Below are 23,605 nucleotides of genomic sequence, written 5' to 3' on the forward strand. Positions count from 1 at the left end.
AAAAACTGTTTAATTTGAGCAGCTGAACACTTAGCCAAGTTGATGGTGTTGTTACGATGTGAAACCCAGCTTAACTTGTGGTTAAAAGTGATCCCCAAGTATTTAAAATTTTTTGTTTGCTCGATTGTTGAATTGCCAATAAACCATCTCTGTGGGCCCCAGCAATTTGAAAAGACAACTACTTTAGATTTGGTATAATTGATAGTAAGTGAATTACAATTACAGTAGTCATAAAAGGCGTTCAAATACCTTTGCAGGCCCACTCTTGTACAAGAGAGGATGGTAGTGTCATCGGCATAAAGTAATAAGGGGACCGCTCGGCCTGCAAGTTTAGGCGGATGACCATTGATAGGGGTCAAAAATTGTGCCAGGTCAGTTAAAAATAAATTAAAAAGATGTGGGGCCAGCACACAACCTTGTTTTACCCCCTTTAACACTGGGATTTTACTAGTCAAGTCACCGCTAGAAGAAAATTTCACTTGGCAAAAGGTATTAGAATGAAGTTTCCTCAAGAGAAACAGCAAACGAGGGTCCATTCCCAGGTAACCTAGCTTGATCCATAGTTGGGCTCTATCTATTGAATCAAAAGCACCCTTCAAATCGATGAAGGCAGCATATAATTTTTTTGACCCGGTATGCATATATTTTTCAGCAAGGAAGGCCAGAGTGCAGCAGTGATCCATAGCAGATTTGCCTTTGGAGAAGCCAATCTGTTCAGGACCTATGATGTTGCCTAGGCGCATCCAGTCAGTTAATCGGAGTTCTAAATGTTTTGCATACAATTTGCCCACTATAGATAATAAACTAATGGGGCGGAAGTTTTCTGGTAACTCCAACCCCCCCTTTTTGTATATTGGGATAATTATAGAGTCAAGCCAAGAGTCAGGGATGGAGCCATGCAGATCGATAAAAGAGAACAATTTTGCAAGGGGCAAGAGCCACCAATCGGCAAACTTTGTGAATACCTCAGCGGGAAGGCCATCAGGGCCAGGTGCTTTACCCGCTTTTAAATCCTTCAATAACTCACTGATTTCCTCTAGAGTTACTGGAGGCCAGACCGGCATATCAGTAACTGAGGGGTTTGCTAAGATAGGAGGGGATACACATTGGGCAGCAAAAATGTTAGAGAAATAATCAACCCATGTTTGCTCAGAGATATTTGGGTCAGTAACAGAATTGTTTTTTAGATTACCTGAAATGATTCTCCAGAAGGCCTTATTATCGTTAGATTTTATCGAGTGGTAAAGTTGGTCCCATTTATTCTGAAAGAAAGCTTTCTTTTTGGATGTAGTAAGCTCCAGGTAGGCTGTCTTGTAAGCAATGTAGGCCTTAATTTTTGATTGGTCTTTGGAGTGACAAGCCTCTTTAAAATGAGCTCTCAGTTCTTGTTTCCAAGCTAAACAATCTGTATCGAACCAGCTGGAGAAACTAGACCTAGACAAGATCACCGGTTTAGCTTTGGCACTACAATAATCAATTAATAATGAAAATCCTGAAAGGATTGAATCATCTGAATTGGAATTTATGATTGAATCCCTTAATCTGCATAGCGCTTCAGAGCCAAAGAGGGAAGAAAACTCCCTTTCTAGGGCTGGGGACCACTTGATTTTTTTTAGAACATTCTCAGGGGCCTTCATGGATTGGGAAGGTGATACCATATTAACCTCCAGATCCAATCGTAGGGATAGAGTTAGGGGCAGGTGGTCACTTTCTGTGCGCGGATCGATGTAAAAGTTATCGATAGATGACAGAAGGTTGGGTGAGCCCACACAAAAATCTATCACACTGCAACCCCTTGTGGAAAAAAAAGTAAAGTCATTTGCAGCTGGAAATTTGGAGAGACCATTAAATATTATAACATTGTGCGCTATGCAGAATTCAATTAATCTAAGACCCGCCTTATTGGTTAAAGTATCTTTAGAACAACGGGGTAAACATAGTTGTAGTGGAGGGGATTCAACCGCTTCAAAGCCAAAATGAGAGATCCATTTCTGATTGTTACTGCCTATCCGAGCAAGCAAGTATTTTCAGAGTTCTGAATTCTTCACTCAGTGCCAGATTTTATACTAGTGCAGTCCATGGAATCAGAATAACACAGGCCTGATTGTAGCCCTCAGAAGAGAGATCAAAACAACTATTTTATATTGAGAAATGACCGTTTCAAGTATCATTGTCAAGGCTTAGCATTTAATTACTGTAAATCACTGCATTATATACAAGCTATAATTTTTTTTTCAAATGTGATTAGATTGGCCCAATTGGGAATTTACATCTGAATAAGTAACAGCTGTAGCAAATGAAATTGTTGACAGCTCTTTTCCAGACAGCTAGTCCACAAGCTTCAGAAAATGCCTCAGTCACCTGTTCTTCTTTGCATTGACATGGTAATTCTCTTCAGTGGTTTTTAATAGCTCATTTCTGTTATTTCTGAACAGGTATTAAACCAAAGTTTAGAATCCCAGTTTGTCAGAGTAAACCTGTTCACTGAGGCACCTACATTTGGACATAATTATGAATGAGAGCTTGATCAAACCAAAAAAGTTCTTCATAAATGAAGCAGTGATGGGGTTGGAGGAATAAGGTGTGTGTGTGATCACAGCAAGAAGCTTTGTTTGTTCACAGTTGGAATTTAAAACCAGTTTCTCATGATGTATGAATGCTACCACAATCTCTCTGCTTCCTGTGTATAAAAAGGAACATTAATAACCTTCCTGATAAGGTTGTCACAAGAAAGAGTGAGATAATATAGATAATATAGTGAGATAATATATATGATTCCCAACATCATTCAGGTATTTATACATATTTCCCTTTGGTCCATGCCATTCATTTAAACTGCTGTAAAATTGTCAACATTTTCCTCATTGGACACAAGCGCGCACACACATGCATATTATACGGTATATTCCATATAGGATTTCCTATCTTGAAACAGGGACTCTAAAGCTTTGTTCCAATAGTATTTCAATTTCATTGTAGGAATGATTCACACAAAAGGTGAGTCAACTCCCTGTATTTGTGTGCAAACTGTATAATACATGAGACATGAAGTCAAGAGCACTTTGAAAAATCCTATAGAAATAAGATCAGCAAGTAGTGGGTGCTTTGTTTGTTCCAAAGGACAAAATGAGGAGAGGGGAATAAAGATTGGCATGGAACTGTGTTACACTTTCCACCTAGAGTGATGAGGTAATTCTCTTCAATTCTTGAGAGTATACCCTTGCAGATGGATAAAAAAGCTGGGTGACCAGAAGACAAAAGGAGATAGATTTTATCAGGGCTTTTTTTGAGCAGGAACACACAGGAACGCAGTTCCAGCTGGCTTGGCATCAGGAGGTGTGGCCTAATATGCAAATGAATTCCTGCTGGGCTTCTTTGTAGAAAAAGCCCATATGAAACAATGGTGACATCAGGGGGCATGGCCTAATATGCAAACGAGTTCCTGCTGGGCTTTTTCTACCAAAAAGCCCTGGATTTTATTAATAAGTTGAAATATTTGTACCTGTCTTTCCCTTGTGACTCAAGCAGCTTACAATTCCAAATGTTAAACTATACAAAGTACAATAAAGCCCTAATTAACACTATTCCCAAGAAAATATCAGCAACTTACACCCCATATGTAATGGGGGCATAACTACAAGGTAGAAACCTGAAGACCACAACAATAAGGCAGCTTCATATATCCCCGCCCTTAGCCTGCTTGGCAGGGAGGGTGAGATATAAATCTAATAAACCGAACTAAACTTCAATCTGTCACAGTCGCACAAATCAGAAAGCAAAGAGGTGACTTCCTGAGGTTGTGAACCTGGCAGAGACTCACACCAGTAGATACCACAGATGTTGGAACCAAGTAATAGTATTCCAGCATCAGAGTTTAGATGCCAAAGTGACTGACGTGCCACAGTTAAAGTCAAGAATTCCCTTTTGTGTTTAAATTGACTTGTGTAAGGGAATCAGTTCTCAGAAGTTTAAAATGGCCCTTTATTACTGCCTCAGCTACAGATGATGAACAGAAAGTAAATGTTTGGCTTTCTCAAAGCTGTTTCCAGTGTTGAGTCATCCCCCCACCCCGTGTGTATACTTCTTTATGGCTGCCTTGGCAAAGTAAAGAGCTGGAAAATTTGGGCAATGAAGGCTGGCATTCTCGTCTTTATTATTAAGGTCAATAGCCCATAGTGGCAATAGTCTTAGAGAGCCTTCTAGACTGACAGGCTATTTACATACAATGATATTGATATATTCATTCACTTTTGCAGTATGTTATTTTATTTATTTATTTATTTCGATTTATATCCCTCCCTTCCCCACCGAAGCGGGCTCATTTATCATTTCAGCTGGGACTAAAAGAGGAAAAGTACATATGTGATTAATTATCCTTATCACTGGGAAACACAGTGAGGAGATGGCGTGTGCTAAGGTTGCTATAGCTATCTCATGGCATTTTTGTAAGGAGACAGTCAGTCTCTACCAGCTGTTTATAAAGATTGTTTCTTTCATTGTCTTATGAGCATATGTTCCACTAAAAAAAAAAAAGTTCCCAAGTCCAAAGTCCCAAGAGGGGTATATATTCACACTATAGTAGCAACAAATTCAGGTGACAAACTCAGATTGCAATCACATACACTATAAATAATGCACTTCCAATCCACTTTCAATGCACTTTCCAACTGTGTGAACTATCAAAATCGAGTTGTGCACTGAAAAAAGTGCATTGAAAGTGCACTATGCAGAGGTATCAAACGTACAGCCTGTGGGCCAAACTACCCTCCCTGAGGGCTTCAATCAGGCCCACAGGGCTCTCTTCTCCCCCCTCCTGCCCTCACCCTGCGAAGCTCCAATGCTGCCAACGTTCTCAACTCCTTCTGCCTTCTCTTTGCAGAGGCTAAAGCAGAAGTGAAGTGGCAAAGAAAATGTGGGATGGATTTTCCATTCCAGCCCATTGGCAGACCAGACCGAAATGAGAAATCCACTCCATTTCACTGGAAAGGTTTGACTTCCCAGCGTCCCTATGGCCAGCTGAAGCTTCCTGCAGTTGTATGCTTGCAAATCAAGCATCCATGCTCTGAGTCAGCTTTGTCTCTTCTCAGTGGAGTGAGAACTATAGGGTGACCATAATGTCTGAAGGCCAGCCAGGGACACCTGGGGGGGGGGGGGAGGTAGGGGTGCGCGCGCGCCGCCGGAAACAGGAAGTGGCGTCACTTCCGGTGACGTCACTTCCGGTGATGTCATGCCACCGCCGGAAGCAGGAAGTGACACCACTTCCTGTGACATCATTTCCCCGCATCACCTGCCGGAAACGGGAAGTGACATCACTTCCTCTGACATCACTTCCCCCAAATGACATCATTTCCCCCAAATGCCACTGCCGGAAACAGGAAGTGACTTCACAGCACTTCCTGTGACGTCCCCAAAAATCCCCCAAATATCACCGCCGGAAACAATTTTGTTCTCAAATCCTGTATATACTTCATCAGTATATGGGATAAGGCACTTTCTCAACTGTGCTGCATAATGCAGCCTATTTATTTTGTCCTGTTTGCTCTGTTGGCTCTATCTGCGCCACCTTCATCACTTTCGGGGTGTGGATCCCCCAGTGGGGTGGTCTCCCGACTCCCTCCGCCGGCTGTTTCTGATAGCCCTGCGCCCCCTCTTTCATTTGATATGTGTCCCGTGTGGGTGCCACCCTCCCGCCGGGAGATGCCGCAAAATGAGCCCCCTTGAGGCTTATGGCGGCAGGGCTCGGGGGAAGCGAGCTAGACTGCTGTTCTTTTGAGGGGTTATAGAGTGTTTCGAGCCCGTCCCTGTGGCATCGGTCTCATCGTTGTGGGACCCAGGGGGCTGGCGCAGCGGCCCGCCGAAGCAGCCTGTCACTAATAACACAGGTCGAGATGCAGGACAGGAACCCGGAAGTGACCGACAGGCTGCTTCAGCAGGCTGCTGCGCCGGCCCCCTGGGCCCTACAATGATGGGACCGATGCCACAGGGACGGGCTCGAAACACTCTATAACCCCTCAAAAGAACAGCAGTCTAGCTCGCTTCCCCCGAGCCCTGCCGCCATAAGCCTCAAGGGGGCTCATTTTGCGGCATCTCCCGCCGGGAGGGTGGCACCCACACGGGACACATATCAAATGAAAGAGGGGGCGCAGGGCTATCAGAAACAGCCGGCGGAGGGAGTCGGGAGACCACCCCACTGGGGGATCCGCACCCCGAAAGTGATGAAGGTGGCGCAGATAGAGCCAACAGAGCAAACAGGACAAAATAAATAGGCTGCATTATGCAGCACAGTTGAGAAAGTGCCTTATCCCATATACTGATGAAGTAAATACAGGATCTGAGAACAAAATTGCACCAGAAGACACAAACACAAAGCTCCCTTACACTGAATCAGTGCTTGGGTCCACCAAAGTCAGTATTGTCCACTCCAGTCACAAACACAAAGCTCCCTTACACTGAATCAGTGCTTGGGTCCACCAAAGTCAGTATTGTCACATAAGAACATAAGAGAAGCCATGTTGGATCAGGCCAATGGCCCATCCAGTCCAACACTCTGCGTCACATAAGAACATAACAGAAGCCCTGTTGGATCAGGCCAGTGGCCCATCCAGTCCAACACTCTGCATCACATAAGAACATAAGAGAAGCCCTGTTGGATCAGGCCAGTGGCCCATCCAGTCCAACACTCTGCGTCACATAAGAACATAAGAGAAGCCCTGTTGGATCAGGCCAGTGGCCCATCCAGTCCAACACTCTGCGTCACATAAGAACATAAGAGAAGCCCTGTTGGATCAGGCCAGTGGCCCATCCAGTCCAACACTCTGTGTCACATAAGAACATAAGAGAAGCCCTGTTGGATCAGGCCAGTGGCCCATCCAGTCCAACACTCTGCGTCACATAAGAACATAACAGAAGCCCTGTTGGATCAGGCCAGTGGCCCATCCAGTCCAACACTCTGCGTCACATAAGAACATAACAGAAGCCCTGTTGGATCAGGCCAGTGGCCCATCCAGTCCAACACTCTGCGTCACATAAGAACATAACAGAAGCCCTGTTGGATCAGGCCAGTGGCCCCTCCAGTCCAACACTCTGTGTCACATAAAAATATAAGAGAAGCCCTGTTGCATCAGGCCAGTGGCCCCTCCAGTCCAACACTCTGTGTCACATAAGAACATAAGGAGGGAGGGAAGGGAAGGGAAGGGAGGAAGGGAGGAAGGGAGGAAGGGAGGAAGGGAGGAAGGAAGGAAGGAAGGAAGGAAGGAAGGAAGGAAGGAAGGAAGGAAGGAAGGAAGGAAGGAGGGAGGGAGGGAAGGAAGGAAGGAAGGGAGGAGGGAGGGAAGGAAGGAAGGGAAGGGAGTGAGGGAAGGAAGGGAGGGAAGGAAGGAAGGAAGGAAGGGAGGAGGGAGGGAAGGAAGGAAGGGAAGGAAGGAAGGAAGGAAGGGGGAGGGAGGGAAGGAAGGAAGGAAGGGGGGAGGGAGGGAGGGAAGGAAGGAAGGAAGAAAGGAAGGAAGGGAGGAGGGAGGGAAGGAAGGGAAGGGAGGGAAGGAAGGAAGGAAGGAAGGAAGGAAGGAAGGAAGGAAGGAAGGAAGGAAGGAAGGAAGGAAGGGAGGGAGGGAGGGAGGAGGGAGGGAAGAAAGGAAGGCCGCCCCCCGCCCCCCCCTGCTTTCGGCCCCCTTACCTGATTCCAGGGCGGCATCCAGCGGCGGGGAGTCCTGCGGCGGCGGCCTCGCGGCGAGGGAGGGAGGGAGCTGCCGGCGCTGGCCTCTGGAGGCCTCCAGGGACCAGCGCCGGGCCTCTCCGCTACCGGCGCTGGCCTCTGGAGGCCTCCAGGGACCAGCGCCGGCTGCTCCGCGGCTTCCCCGCGGCCTCCGCTGGTCCCTGGAGGCCCTCCAGGGACCAGCGGAGGCCGCGGGGAGGCCTTCGCTGGCCGGCGCTGGTCCCGGAAGGCCTTCCAGAGGCTCTGGAAGGCCTTCCGGGACCAGCGCCGGGTGCTCCGCGGCTTCCCCGCGGCCTCCGCTGGTCCCTGGAGGCCCTCCAGAGACTCTGGAGGGCCTCCAGGGACCAGCGGAGGCCGCGGGGAAGCCTTCGCTGGCCGGCGCTGGTCCCGGAAGGCCTTCCAGAGGCTCTGGAAGGCCTTCCGGGACCAGCGCCGGGTGCCCCGCGGCCTCCCCGCGGCCTCCGCTGGTCCCTGGAGGCCCTCCAGAGACTCTGGAGGGCCTCCAGGGACCAGCGGAGGCCGCGGGGAAGCCTTCGCTGGCCGGCGCTGGTCCCGGAAGGCCTTCCAGAGACTCTGGAGGGCCTCCAGGGACCAGCGGAGGCCGCGGGGAAGCCTTCGCTGGCCGGCGCTGGTCCCGGAAGGCCTTCCAGAGCCTCTGGAAGGCCTTCCGGGACCAGCGCCGAGTGCCCCGCGGCCTCTGCTGGTCCCTGGAGGCCCTCCAGAGACTCTGGAGGGCCTCCAGGGACCAGCGGAGGCCGCGGGGAGGCGTTCGCTGGCCGGCGCTGGTCCCGGAAGGCCTTCCAGAGGCTCTGGAAGGCCTTCCGGGACCAGCGCCGGGTGCCCCGCGGCCTCCCCGCGGCCTCCGCTGGTCCCTGGAGGCCCTCCAGAGATTCTGGAGGGCCTCCAGGGACCAGCGGAGGCCGCGGGGAAGCCTTCGCTGGCCGGCGCTGGTCCCGGAAGGCCTTCCAGAGCCTCTGGAAGGCCTTCCGGGACCAGCGCCCGGTGCCCCGCGGCCTCCCCGCGGCCTCCGCTGGTCGCTGGAGGCCCTCCAGAGTCTCTGGAGGGCTTCCAGCGACCAGCGGAGGCCACGGAGAGGCCTCCACCACTGCCGCCGGGCCCCGCACGCGGGCGGGGAAGGCGGGGAGTGAGGGAGGGAGCGTCCCTGCGCAGGCGCAGGGACGCTCCCTCCCTCACTCCCCGCCTTCCCCGCCGGCGCCCGCGGCCCACCGGCTCCGGGGCTCCCTAAACCGGGACCTTTAATGGTCCCGGTATAGACAGCCCGGGAGCCGGGATTGGGTGGCCAGAACCGGGAATGTCCCGGGAGACCGGGACGGTCTGGCCACCCTAGAGAACTAGTGCCTAAGGACTACTCTAACTTGGGAACCCACAGCCAAAGGGGGACATTACACAGGAGAGCCATTGCTAATCTGGGTAGAAGAGTGGGGGGGATGCTTGCAATGCCTTGTTATTTCATGTTTTCCCAGGCTGAGAGCATTTTTTTTCTGCTGTGTGATCCTTGTGCTTTTCCTTGATGTTTTATTTTTTAAATTGCATTGTAAAATCCCATTATTCCCCTACCTTTCAATTTCAAACAAATTATTGTAAGAGTTTTAAGCATGATTGTATTTTAAGTTAAAAATAACTTAATAACTTATTCTTAATTGTGCCTGCTTATGTTCTTTATAAAGTTTGTATCTCCTTTATCTGGCATTACATTTTAGAACATGCATCCCTTGGCCGCACAAAGCCCCATTTCTGTCAGATCCGGCCCTCTTAACAAATGAATTTGACACCCCTGATTTCGTGCATGTGATTTCAGCCTCAGGCTTGTCAGAATTAAATCCAAGTACTCTGGTAAGACTACTTTGACAAGATGGTGGAGCTCATTGGATAAGATCATAACCACAGTTCTTATTTGAAGCTTATTCAGACACCGTAATTCAGAGTGGATCTAGTGGTTAGTGTGTTAAACATCAGTGAAAACTCATGTTAGTATTAACGCCATAATTTTTGTTATGAAAAGCAGTCTTAGGATGCTGATATTTTTAACAGAGGGAGCCTTGACATTTCCCCCCAAGCCACCTGCTTTTTTTCATCTCAAAATGGTTGCTCAGTTTAAAATATATATCTGGAACCAACTTACGTTAATTAACAAGAAGTAGAGAAAAGCAACTAGGAGCAGCAATTTTGAGTGGAACATATGAAGCTGCCTTATACTGAATCAGACCTTTGGTCCATCAAAGTCAGTATTGTCTTCTCAGACTGGCAGCAGCTCTCCAGGGTCTCAAGCTGAGGCTTTTCACACCTATTTGCCTGGACCCTTTTTTGGAGATGCCAGGGATTGAACCTGGGACCTTCTGCTTCCCAAGCAGATGCTCTACCACTGAGCCACTGTCCCTCCAATCCACAGGATCCTCATTGCTGTCAGAGGGCCATCCAGCCTCTGTTTAGAAACCTCCCAGGAAGGAATGCCCAGTTAAAGAATAGAATCCTAGAGTTCGAAGGAACCTCCAGGCCAGGAAATACAGTCATAGGATAAAGACAGCATTGATTACTGTCTACCTACTCCCCGCCTCATTATAGGGTTGCCACTCTGACTCAGGAAATATCTGGGGACTTTGGGGCTGGAGCCAGGAGCAAGGTTGTGCCAAGCACAATTGAACTCTGAAGGGAGTTCTGGCCATCACATTTAAAGGGACCCTGCTGCTTTTAAATGCTTTCCCTCCATTAGAAATAATGGAGGATGGGGGTACCTTCTTTTGAGGCTCATAGAATTGGACCCCGGCTCCAACCTTTTGAAACTTGGAGGGGTTAGGAGAGGCACCAGATGCTATGCTGAAAATCTGGTGCCTCTCCCTCAAAAAACAGCCCTCCCAGAGCCCCAGATACCCATGGATCGATTCTCTCAATATACCGTAAGGGGACCAGTTTCCATAGGGCATAATGGAGTGCCTAGCAGACATTCAACACTCACACACACACACTTTCTGATAACTCTGAAGCGGGGGAAGGGCCTCCAAACCAGGGGATCCCCTGCCCCAACTGGAGATTGGAACACTATGTGAGAGCTTTAACTAATACATATATTGAAAAACACAGTATTTTTCACGTTAATTTAGAAATATTTTACAATCCATTTTACAATATACAATGTTTTTTCTTCGTTTGTAGGACTTCCTGAAGTCCAATGCAGGTGTGACTGTAATTTCCAAACAGGTGTGGCTGCAACTGGACTACTGCTTCCATCCACTTTCAGAGTGAATCCTTCCTCAGGCAGCTCCCCAAGGGATACAATATTTCAATTGGCACTGCTCTGTATCTCCAATGGATCTAGCACAGCTCCACACTTCTATTTGTCCTTGGCTTCTCTTGAAATGGCCAACTGGATATTGACAACTGTCAGACCCAGAGTCAAGGAAAAGACAATTGAAGTTCAAGATCTTTATTCCAGCTTCATGGGCATACACACGGGTTGTCCGAACTGACCTCTCTGTCAGTTCCCCCAACTTATAAGCCTTTGCCCTGACCATTATAATTCAAGCCAAAACGCACCAAGCAAAAGCGAGGGTTTTGCGCTGGGTTTTTTGCTAAACTCTCATCACCGCAAGTGCCCACTATCAGTTCATGGTTCACATCTCCTCCAGCTCTTTGACCTTGGTTACCTAACAAGTAGCCAATTCCCAGACATGCCATCCTCCCTCCAGATAAGCAACAAGTTACAGTTATATCAAAGGCATAGCAAGTGCAGCATAGCATTGAAGTACAGCATAGTATTGTACAATTGAATTCATATGACAAGAGGAACAAGATGGACTGACTCTTGACATTCTGCCCCCACCTAAGACCCCGTTCCCCCGGGCTTATTAGGATGTTTGTTGTAAAAGTCTTTAATTAAAGCTTTACAGTTGGTATCTTTGGAACTGACCCACTCGGCTTGACTTAATGGAAAGTGAGTCCATTTGATGAGATAAAACGGTTCACCACATTTGATCTTGGCATCAAGGATTTTCTGCACTTTGAAACTTCCGGGGTTGGATCGTGGAGTGTTAGGATGCTTCTCCAAAGAGGAGTGGTCCAGAGCCTTTGTTTTTGGGCAGAAAAGGTGATTTCAACGCCAACTGCCTACTTTTCTCATACAGGGGAAAGGCCAAGACATGCTTTGGAAATTCTGAGGGGGTTTACTTTGGCTGAAGAGGAGTTCCAACAGGGCTTCTCCGAGGCTTTGAAGGATCCCCAGCGAAGGATTGCATTCCAGCGTCTACAGAGGTTTCCATGGTCATTAAATTGACTTAAGCCCATCATGATTCAAGCCTTCTTTGGACTATTTTAGTATCTATTCATTTATCTTCAGCAAGAACGGTGTTAAGGAGGATGTATTTGATCCCAAGGTAAGAAGATCGTTATCTATCACTCCGAGACTAATATAAGCTATTTGGGAAATAAGGACTAAAATTTGGAACTAATTACAACTTTCTAAAGTTAAGAAGAAAGGAAGGGGGTAATTTGGGGACTATTAGAAGACAAGTTAAAAGTAAAAAAACCCCTTATGTTTGGAATACCTGTGGTTTCTGCAAAATCCCCCATCGTCACAGAGTTGCTGAACTGGAAGACATCACAGGAAGTGGCGTAAACATCGCGAGATTATCTGATCATAGAGAACGGGACTTCGTGGCAAGAAAAGCAGGAAGTAAAACATGAAGAGAAGCAGAAGGGAGCCATTGAAAGAAGGTCAAGTTTTCAACTTCCTGGACCCTCTAGGACTAATCAATCATAGAAAAACTTCAGTGGCCATTAAAGGAAGGACAAAAATTGAAAAAAACTTTTTTTAAAAAAAGAATGGGATTTTAAAACTTGGTGCAGCCGGCATATATTGTTATAATAAGGTGAAACACATTGGACTATATAATTAGAATTAATTTTGGTGGGCCCAAAGAGAAAAAGGAGTCAGAAAAAAATCATAGGCACCATTTTGAATAAATTTGAATAAATTAAAACTTTAAAAATTAATATCTGGAGATAGGAAGCTCCTAGAATGGCGATTTTGGGCTCATTGGAAAGGGCGTGTTCCAAGCTATTAGAATCTGTATTTCAATTTTGAATTGAAGAGACCAACTTTGGAGCCTATATTTATAATGGGAGAACAGTAATGTCTGAACATAAGGGGAGACCAAAGCTTCATCTGAGGGCCTGGTCTTTGGAAGAAATAAGGATGGCCAACGTTAACGAACAACTTGAAGCCATGGAGGCTAGACTGGTCAAAGAGATGAAAGAATTAATAACTGAAAATATTAAAGAACTGAGAAAAGACATTAAATCAAGTGCAGAAGCGGTGAAGACAGAAATTAAAAAAGAAATTGAGGATCTCCGAAAAGACTCACAAGCAACGTTAAATAAAGTGCATGTAGTTGAAAATAAAGTAAAAGATCAAGATTCCATGATTATTAAGTTGCAGGAGAAAGTAGTTCTACAAGACTGTAAGATAATGGAGAACCAGGTACGTCTGAGAGGAGTTCCTGAAAATGAAGTCTGAAAGTCAGGAGTTCCTGAAAATGAAGTCTCACAGAGGTCTGAGAGGAGCAGAACAGAGCAGAGCAGCTCTCATAGCTGAGACAGCTGGAGTTGCTGGGAATTTCTGAGTTTTGGAAGACTTCATTCTGAGCTTGTGGGGCTGCCTAAAATTCTGAGGTGTGATAGCTGGGGAACTGCTGTTTGTTTGGTCTTTGTTTGCTCTTTGTTTGGTTGAGTGGGCTAAAGGAGAAAGAGATTGAGAGTGATTGAGAGTGATTGCTGCTGCTTGCTGAGGAGTGCCTCTGCTCCACCCTCTTTGCATTTTAAGCTGCGCCTTGCCAAAGGCTGAGCACATCTCACAGAGGTCTGAGAGGAGCAGAACAGAGCAGAGCAGCTCTCATAGGTGAGACAGCTGGAGTTGCTGGGAATTTCTGAGTTTTGGAAGACTTCATTCTGAGCTTGTGGGGCTGCCTAAAATTCTGAGGTGTGATAGCTGGGGAACTGCTGTTTGTTTGATCTTTGTTTGCTCTTTGTTTGGGTATTCCAGCAGGGATTTATGGAGCTGTCTGGATTCCAAAACACACTAAAATATATATCTACAGATAGTGGATCTTTGTGACTGCTGTTTAGCCAAGGCTACTCACAGTTTCCTTCTAATATACAGAAAAGTTCAAGTCATTTTCTAGAGCAGAAGAATATCCTGGTGTCAAAAGTCATTGAAAGGCGCATAGTACCAGCCAGGGGTCATTTTGTAGAAAATAGGTGGTGGAGCACATCCAGGGATTGTTATGCAGCTGCACATACTATTCAATGGACAAGGAGGTGGAACTCTCAGAAAGGTTCAGGAGCTGTGCTCCTGTGAGCTCCCCCTGAATCCAAGACCTGGTACCAGCCATGTAATACTACTTTTGTTTCTCTACTGGTGTACAGCACCACCACAGTAACCAAAGCAACCAGTGCCAAAACTGGGTTGGTTTGGGGTCTTGTTGTGTCTTGCATTCGTCCTCGGATAGTACAGCGTAGCGCACCTGCGGACAGTGACTAGAAGAGACTAACGCAACCCGCCTATGACGATCAGTGGCGGAGAGTTTAACTGGTCAGGATTGGACCTGACCAGGAAGAGGGTTGTTCCTGGAAATGTATATAATAGGGGACCCAGCCCCGCCATGTTGTCTTTGTGATGTACTCGCCAATAAAGTATGTTGCCTTCTGAACGTCTCTGAACTCAGTACATTACACTGGAGACGAAGGTGGGATCCTGTTGAGCAGCCAGCCTTTCACCCGGCCACTTGCAAGCCCCGCACACCGAGCTCTAGTGCTGCTGCGCGACTGCAACACATGCAACCGAAGTCATGGCTGTGGCTCCAGGACAAACCCTATCAGAATTCAACGTCACCTGGCCCGACTTATGGGAATCATGGGTGGACCAGCTCAGCTACTACATTGAGCTGCACAAAATGGAGGAAGCAGCAGAGAAGAAGGCGCTTCTCCTGAGTTCATGCAGGGTGGAAACTATCCAGCTGATGAAGCGACTCATCGCACCAACCACCCTCGCAAGGGTCACCTATGACGAGTTGGTCACGGCAATGACAAACCACCTGGCGCCCCAGCCGTCCCGTCTTGCACACAGGCATGTGTTCTACACATGACAGCAGAGGCAGACTGAGTCCACCACCGACTATCTTTCAGAGCTATGAGGGTTAGCCCTGAGGTGCAATTTTCCAGGTGACCTGGAGGAGATCCTGCTGTACAGTTTCATGATAGGTGTCAGGGAGAAGAAACTGTGCCACAAGTTGCTGGCATACGAGGGCAAAGACATTGACCTCACGAAAGTGCTTTGACAGGCGACTGCCTTTGAACAGGCGCACAGCAGCCCATCTGTGCATCAGGCCACCACTCCCTTGATCTTGGAGGGCTCCGATGAGGAAAAGGCACACCAGCTTCACCGCCAGCCATGAGGCGAGCCGAAACCATCAACCCAACCACAAGCTGCGGAGAAACCGGCCAGCACAAAGTGTACCAGCTGTGGAGACCCACAATAGCAACGAGACTGCCCCTACCGAAATGCGGATTGCAGAAGCTGTGGAAAGATGGGCCACATCGCATGAGCTTGCAGGGCCAGAACCAACAGGAGACACCAGTCCTCACACCATGACTCAACGGACGCACACACAACAGCCTCAACCAGCATCCAGGTAGTGAACTTGCCCCTGGACACTCCAGAAAAGGTCAAAGTGTCGGTCTTAATCGAGGGGGGCCCCTGCCTGATGGAATTGAATTCAGGATCCTCCATCTTCATTATTTCGGAGGAGACCTTCAGGAAATTCTGCTCCCACAACCAGCTACCCTTGCGACCTGCAGAGTTCATATTGAGAGACTTTCAGAAAAACCCAGTACAGATCATGGGGTGGGGCAGAGTTTGGGTGAAGTTCAAGACCTTTAAGGGGGCCCTGGACATACTTGTTGTAAAGCGCCAACTCACCATCCTACTGGAATTGGCTTGTTTTAAGCCCCTGGGCATCAAAATTGTAGGGGCAGACCAAATTCAGACACACAATTTTGACCAGGTGTGCCAGGAGTTTCCAGAAGTATTCGATGGAGCTCAGTGTAAAGGGTTTTAATCAAGCCCACAGCCCGCAGCTCTTTCCTCCCCCTCATCCCCCTTATGTTCTCTATTTATAAGCCTTAAATTAGGCTACTAGAAGGAGCAGAATCAGAATTTCATGCTATTGTTTGTTTCTTCCATTTTTATCCCACTGCTCAATAAAGTTGCACATGAAGCAAATGCAAACTATCCAGCTTTATTAACAAGTATTATTTTATACTGTGAGACACCCATCTTTTACTAGAAAGATAGTTTGTATGGTCTAGAAACATTTTCTCTGAACTCCTTCCTTATCAAATATATGCAAGGCTCCAGAGGAAGTGATTCTAATGGAGTCAATCTGTGTTGAATTGCATTTTTGGTTGTATTGTTATAGCCATTATTACATTTTTTTACTTTTCAAAAATGGCACAACCAACTTTGGATAAGAAGGGGCAATATTATTGAGGATACAAGGGTAATAGGGTACTAGTAGATGAGAACTGGGGGGTGGGTGGAGGAAATCTGATGTAGAAAAAGGATTTTTACTTCTCTGCTATGAAGTACTTTGGTAGGGAGTATTTATTGAGTCTTCCACATCTCTCTGTATAGAAAGGCTGAATGATGTAGTCAGTTTCTTCACACTGCTATTCTGATATTGTGAGTTCATTGCCTGGAAAGACGGAGAATTCTTCAGTCCTCTGACTGCCATAAGGGGATGATTTTGATTCCATAGGATTAACCTTTTGGCCACAAATGTAGCATTCAGGACCAATGTTGGGTTGAATTTCTAAAATAGAACCTGGTTTGGAGGAAGCAGCACAAGGAAAGACTTGTCTGTAAAGATGCAATTTGTTCTACAATAAAAAAATTCATTATGCCAAGGAAGTTTCTACATTTTAAAAATTCCATCAGAAATCCTACACAATATGGGTTTTTAATGCCCTTATTGAATAAAACAAGTGTAATTTTGTGTTTATATTGAATATGCAAACTCCAGTGTAATAGCTGTAAACATTTGTATACAGTTTGAACCCATCCATTGTAAAATCAGTCACAAGCATCCTAAATTACATTGCTTTAAGGCCATTCCTTGGTCTCAACCAAACATTTGTGAATGTCAATTATATACAGTTTACCAAAGCATCATTAAAACATACAAAGTCCCTTAAAAACATATAGTCAGGAGATAGCTCTCCCACATTTGCAGCCAGAATTTGCAGGAAGCTAACTATTTATATGTGTTATAACCAAATAGTCTGAGTTCTTCCCATTGAGCTGCATTTGAAGTACAACCATCCAAGTTCTACATTGTTAAGACTTTCCTGATATACCTCACCTAAGAATTATGTTTACCAAAGAGACATTACTTCAACAAGGGTCCAGTATAGAAAAACAGAGATGGAAATTGCCAGCAAAATCCTCACCTTATATTGAGACAGGGGGGGCAAATTAGATGTGTTCATGTTAAATAAAACTTCGGGCTTGCCCCCATCACATACACAAATCACAAAAAAATTAACAAAGTGGGAGAGTAGCTTAAACCTTCCCCTGAAATCGATGGAACATTAAAAAGTTGAACTTTTACTAGATTGTGCTGTATATTTATTCAGATCAGGCTGACAGTTTTAATCTCTCTAATCCAGGGCTTTTTTTGTAGCAGGAACTCTTTTGCATATTAGGCCACACACTCCTGATGTAGCCAATCCTCCAAGAGCTTACAGGGCTTTTTTTACAGTGCCTACTGCAAGCTCTTGGAGGACTGGCTACATCAGGGGTGTGTGGCCTAATATGCAAAGGAATTCCTGCTACAGAAAAGCCCTGCTCTAATAAATAAATTAATCAGATAAAGGGTTAAGTTGATCACTGTAAATGTCAATTGATTGCATTTGTTTGCTTTTTGAGTTTTGCAGTATTGTTATAACAGAGAATGAAAAACAAAATATTAAGCATGGCCTTCATTTCTAACATAAAATAGGGGTTAATTTTTTCTTTTGTCCCATGTATTCAATCCAAAAATTTTGATAATTTGTAAATGTATTTAAATGCAATTGGTTATTTGATCGATTGGCATGAATCACCTAAAATCATGGTGGTGGGGAAATTGTCATTAGACAATTTCTTAGGTTGCCAGCCTCTAGATGGGGCCTGAAGATCTTCTGGAATTACAATTGATCTCCAGACTACAGAGACCAGTTTTCCTAGAGAAAATAAATGCTTTGGATGTTAGATTCTATGGTATGTTCTGCTCTTCTCAAAGCCCACCCTTCCCAGGTAGCTGTGTAATTGTGTCCTAGCAAAATAAAACAGGAGTCCAGTGACACTTTAGAGACTAGCAAACATTTATTCCAGCATAACCCAGTGAGCATTGGCTCATAAAAACTTATTCTGGAATAAAATGTGTTAGTCTTTAAAGTGCTGCTAGACTCCTTTTTTAAATCATGAATGTAGGCATTTTTATAGAAGGAAAGGTGTCATTCAAATGTATCCATAATTTAAAAGAAAAGATTTTTAAAGATATCTAAGATATTCTATTTGTGGATTTTCCTGACTCCTGACTAAGAGTTACTGGTATATGCTGGTGCTATTTTCCATGTACTCAATGGTATGCTTGAACTTTCTGAACTCAGAATTGGAAGACTGCATCCCAGTCTTTTACCATGCAAATGTTCATGGGTGCTATGACACTGCTTACAACTGCTGAGTAGGTCATGGCTTTGATCCCCAGGGGCCCTAATCTACACATTCTCACAAGATTCCATCTTGCCTTACCCCTTACTGAACAGATTTAGAGCATCCCTAAATATTGCCATCTATAGTACTGGTGTGGTAGTAACACAATAGAGGAGTCCTGAGAATACATTCCAAGAAGAGGGGTTCTGATTTTACATTACAACCTATATAGAGGCTAAGTCAAAGGAGGCCCCGAACTGTGAATCTGGAATGTAAGTACAACATGTCAATTGATTTTTTAACCTTGAAATTTTGGTTCAGCTTTCACAAGACAAATCTGATCATTTTGGGCTGAGTTGGACTCACACAGAATTTCCTGTTGTCTGATCCTTCTGTTGTGAACCCAAGTTATCAGGCAGGTCTGACCAGTCTCTTTTGTTTTTCTGACCACAATTAAAAAAAATTCATTAGCAATATTCACATAACCACACCTCCACACTGGGCTGTAAAGCGGAGAGGAGGGACAGGCTGCTGTTGTGTTTTTGGCTCGCCTCCTCTTGAAACAGTTTGTCCTGTCAGAGGAAAGGGTCTGCAGTTAAGATAACAGCCCACCCACTTGCACCGTGGTTGCAGTCTCATCTATCAATAACAGTGTGAGCACACAGTGTGGCAGTTAAAGGCAGGACATCTGATCGAAACTCTCCATGACAAAATACACTCAATTGAATTAGGCATATGACAAGACAGTGCTAAGTTTGCCATCTGACTGAAGTTCAAATATTGATTTGAATTAAATCTATAGACTGCATCTTGCATTTCTTCAATGTTGTCATATATAAAATTAAGATAATGAGTAAAGTTTAGCCAGAACCAATTAAACTGACAACTGAATAATTTTACAAAGCATGTTATAACAGCTGTATTTCCCATGTTATTTGCTTTGTCAACCAGAAATCCCATCTGCTTTTCTTTTTCTGATTCATTCACTGTCTTTCATTTTGTAACGCTGCTTTTACAAATCTGGGCATTTGTTTATGCGCTTTTTGTAAGCGAATGCCATATTGTGGCTATATAGTTGTAGGGCAGGTGTTATACCTGAAATAGACACCAAAAGATGTTCAGTGTACATTCTCCAACAGTAGATCAAATCTGTTCATATTTGCACAGTTTCTGCATTTGCATTAAAAGTAAACTTCCCTTGCAGAGCAATTTTCTCTGTTACACCCACAGGGATATCTGCCAAAGTTGAGCAAGTATTGAACCGGGAAGTCTTGCAGGACATGATGCTTGACCTCTTCTTGTGACAAAAATAGTTACTAATGTGGAGTCTGAACTTGTCATGGAGGGAGGCATAGATGAATGGATTGAAGCATGCAGAGCTCATTGCAATCACATGGCAAGACACTTGAATGACATTCACATACCTCTTGTCTAGAATTACAAAATCTTCATCAATATCTCTGATAAGGTTAACCATCTGAAGAGGTAGCCAGCAAACAGCAAAACACGTGACTGAGATGACCAGGATTCGAAAAGTCTTCTGCTTTTTGGGGGTCCATTTCTCTTTGTTGTGATATGCAGTTCCTGGGACATTTCTGTTCCGGAGGTGGTGTGAAATGGCACAGTAAGAGATAGACACAGCAGAAAGCGGGAGCATGTATGACAAGAGGAGCATCAAGCAAGAGTACATCAATCGCTCTGTCTCCTGGTGCTTCCAGAATTCTTCACAGATAATCATGTTATGGCCAATGCTGTTGAGATCCAAATAATGAGTATGCATATATGTTGGTATAGATACTCCAATGGAAAGCAACCAAATGAAGACCACAATGTAGACACATGACTTGCATCGTATCCTTTTGCGAATGGGATACACAACAACGATATAACGATCGACGGCAATAGCTGTGAGGGACAGGACAGAAACAAACACTGTAGTTGCTTGCATGAGGGTGACAAAGTAGCACATGAACATTCCAAAGAGCCATCCACGAATCTCAAAAGCATACGAGGCAGTCAGTGGGACGCAGAAAATGCACATAATCAGGTCAGCTGTTGCCAAGTTCCCAATGAGGAAATTAGTGGTACAATGCAACTTTTTGGTGAAACCAATGAGAAGGATGAGGAGGAAATTCCCTGTGCAGGCCACAGTCACCAGGATGGCATAGAGAGGGATGAAGAGGGGCTTCAGTTCAAAAAGGAGATCCAGACCCTTGAAAACAGGAGCTGAGTGATTCAAGCAGGAATCATTAGGAAGATGATAGCGTGCCTCCATGTTGGGGGTTGGCTGTGGTGATGTTTATGTAATCTTTTATTTTTGAATGTAGAAAAAGAAAGGAAAATTGGTTAGATAGAAAGAAAGCTGAATTGCTGCAGAATGACAATGAAGACTGTCTGAATGGGTATTTCCTGTTCTTCTGGTTCCACAAAATGGCACCACATCTTTTATATCAGGTATGTTGGCTGGAGCAGTCAGTGGTTTATGGTTTATTGACCCTTTTGGGATTGGCCCCTTTGATTTATCAAGATCTTGGATTTTTACTAGTAGGGGGAAATTCAATTTGAGGTTTATTATTGCCTTCTTGGGCATAGTCCTTTGGGGTAAAATGTATTTTTTGCCCAATTTCTAAAGGAGCATCTAGTTGAGAAAAGTGGTATCGGAAATTTAGAACATTTTGGGAAAATCTCATGAGAAATGAAGTGTCTCTGATGTGTTCAAATCAACATGGGAACTCATGATGAATCAAAAGAATGTGGCTCTCTCTAAAACCCAGGAGTTTTTCAAAGAACTTTAAATCAATATCTATGGGAAGGCATTCTAAAAAATAGGCTAAATGTTCCTTAATAAACCACTTACTGGCCTGATTCATAGTGCGTCTACATAAGGGAGAAACAGATTTTAAAAACCTTAGAAGGGTCTAACAATAGCGAAGAATGAGAAAAGTCGAGCCTGAGACATTTCAAATATGCTGTGCTTGGTTTGGGGGGAAGGAATCCAGGAAACTGATCATGATTAATGTGGTAATTTGAAAAGAATTGAAGATAAAGTCTTTTGGAGAGTTTCTGCTATCAGAAATTGTTGTGAAGCCAACAGATTAAGTTTATCAGTGTCAGTGTTAAGCAAATGAATATGGTTCTTTAAGAAAATAGGAGTAACCTCTGAAGCTTCATTCATATTTCTTAACGTTCTTGGGATGGGTTAATTTTGCTCTTGCAGAGCCTCCTTATGCCCAAACTCCTTAGCAGATTTGGACTCTTTAGTCACCTCGGTCTCCTCAGATAAGGGTGAGAATTTGTTCTGAAGTTTGATGGAAGGTTTTTAAAAAGCCAAGTTTACTCTGTTTAGGTGCATATGCCTCAACAGGCTAGAAAGGGCACTCTCTTTGCCTTTTCATGATAACAGGAGAGAAATGTGTAGATAGTAATTTCCCAGGGAAAATCTTTATTTCTGTTTTTGTTCTCTCTTTCTCCCTCCCTGAGATAAAATAAGTTAGAAGAGGTGGGAGTAACTCAATAACTCGAGAAGTGCTTTACTGTGTTTTACTGGCAGAAAATCCAAGAATACTAATTAAAGGGAGAGGGGCTCTTTCTTAAGCCAATTTAGAGCAATATAAAAATGTAAACATGAAACATAAAACTTATATAAAAGTGTAAAGAAAAAACTTAAGACTTATAAATAAGGGGGAGGGGAAATTAGGAGAAAATTAAGGAGAAGAAAGGCGGGGGAGAAAGGAGGCTTTTAGCCAAAACTAATCTTTTGAACTCAAAGACACTCATAGGTTTGACAATCCCTAGGTGGGGGCAAGGGATCCCCCAGTTTGGAGGCCCTCCCCCCACTTCAGGGTCATCAGAAAGCGAGAGAGGGAAATGTCTGCTGGGAACTCTATTATGGAGATTTATTCCCATAGGAAATAATGGAGAAGTGATCCACGGGAATCTGGGGCTCTGGGGGTGGGGCTGTTTTTTGAGGTAGAGGCACCACATTTTCAGTATAGCATCCAGTGTCTCTCCCCAAAATATACCCCAAGTTTCAAAAAGATTGAACCAGGGGGTCCAATTCTATGAGCCCCAAAGGAACGTGCCCCTGTCCATTATTTCCTAGGGAAGGAAGGCATTTAAAAAGGTGTGTGGTCCCTTTAAATGTGATGGCCAGAACTCCCTTTGGAGTTCAATTATGCTTGTCACACCCTTGCTCCTGGCTCCACCCCCAAAGTCTCCTGGGTCCACCCCCAAAGTTCCCAGATATTTCTTGAATTGGACTTGGCAACCCTAGACACTCATTATGGTTTTATTGCCATCTCTTCACACACACTTGCTCACTCATTAATCTAACAAGTCAAACAATTTTCTTTTGGTCACTCCCTCCCTCTTCTCTACAGCCTAATTACTATCCTTTCATAACTCTTCATATATGACTCTAATCATCAGTAAGTCTGATAAAACTACAAAATAAAATAGCTGGGTAGCTAATTATATACATAAAAGAGAATGTTCGGCAGAGCACAGCGAATAGCATTGTAAATCACCCACAGAGTCCGGCAGGGGTGCTTGTTAGCTCTGTTCTTATTTAACTTATACATAAATGATTTATCCAGCTCCCTTAACAAAAATGATCATGCTATTGATGGGATGAGTTCCCTCTGTTCTGTTTTGTTGGGGGGGGCTTTTTTTCTTTTTGGCACAGCCACTGAATTTGAGCATTTCAGAAGCCTCATTCACACTGCCTCTTTTCTTTGCAATGCACAGAGGTAAGTGCAAGATCTTTCCATGTAGATTTACATTTGCTTCAGTACATTTACTCTTGTGCCAATCACAGGAGGCTCTCAGACAGCAACTCTGAAGCAAAAAAGATAATGTATTTGCTCAGCCACTTGGCCCCTGACATTTTAAAACTGAAAACATTAAAATAACGTAACAAAAAGAAGCGTTTTCCCCACTGGGGAGAAAGGTGCAAAGGGTCAAGAGACAATCTGGTGGATCTTTACACAAGAGTGTAAATCAGGGGTGTCAAACTCATTTGTTAAGAGGGCTGGATCTGACAGAAATGGGGCTTTGTGGGGCCAAGCCATGCATGTCCTAAAATGGAATGCCAGATAGAAGTTATATAGACTTTATAAAGGACACAGGCA

General features: G+C 44.8%; 1 protein-coding gene across 1 annotated transcript; it reads right to left on the reverse strand.

Moving 5' to 3' along the window:
* Positions 1-19,629: 19,629 nt before the first annotated feature.
* Positions 19,630-20,751, reverse strand: LOC132589596 (prolactin-releasing peptide receptor-like). The gene has a single exon (XM_060262349.1). It carries the CDS (start codon positions 20,749-20,751, stop codon positions 19,630-19,632), a length of 1,122 nt encoding a protein of 373 aa, XP_060118332.1.
* Between the last annotated feature and the right edge of the window lie 2,854 nt (positions 20,752-23,605).

The sequence above is a fragment of the Heteronotia binoei genome, chromosome 21 (genome assembly GCF_032191835.1).
Source record: "Heteronotia binoei isolate CCM8104 ecotype False Entrance Well chromosome 21, APGP_CSIRO_Hbin_v1, whole genome shotgun sequence".
In the NCBI taxonomy this organism is placed as follows: Eukaryota; Metazoa; Chordata; class Lepidosauria; order Squamata; family Gekkonidae; genus Heteronotia; species Heteronotia binoei.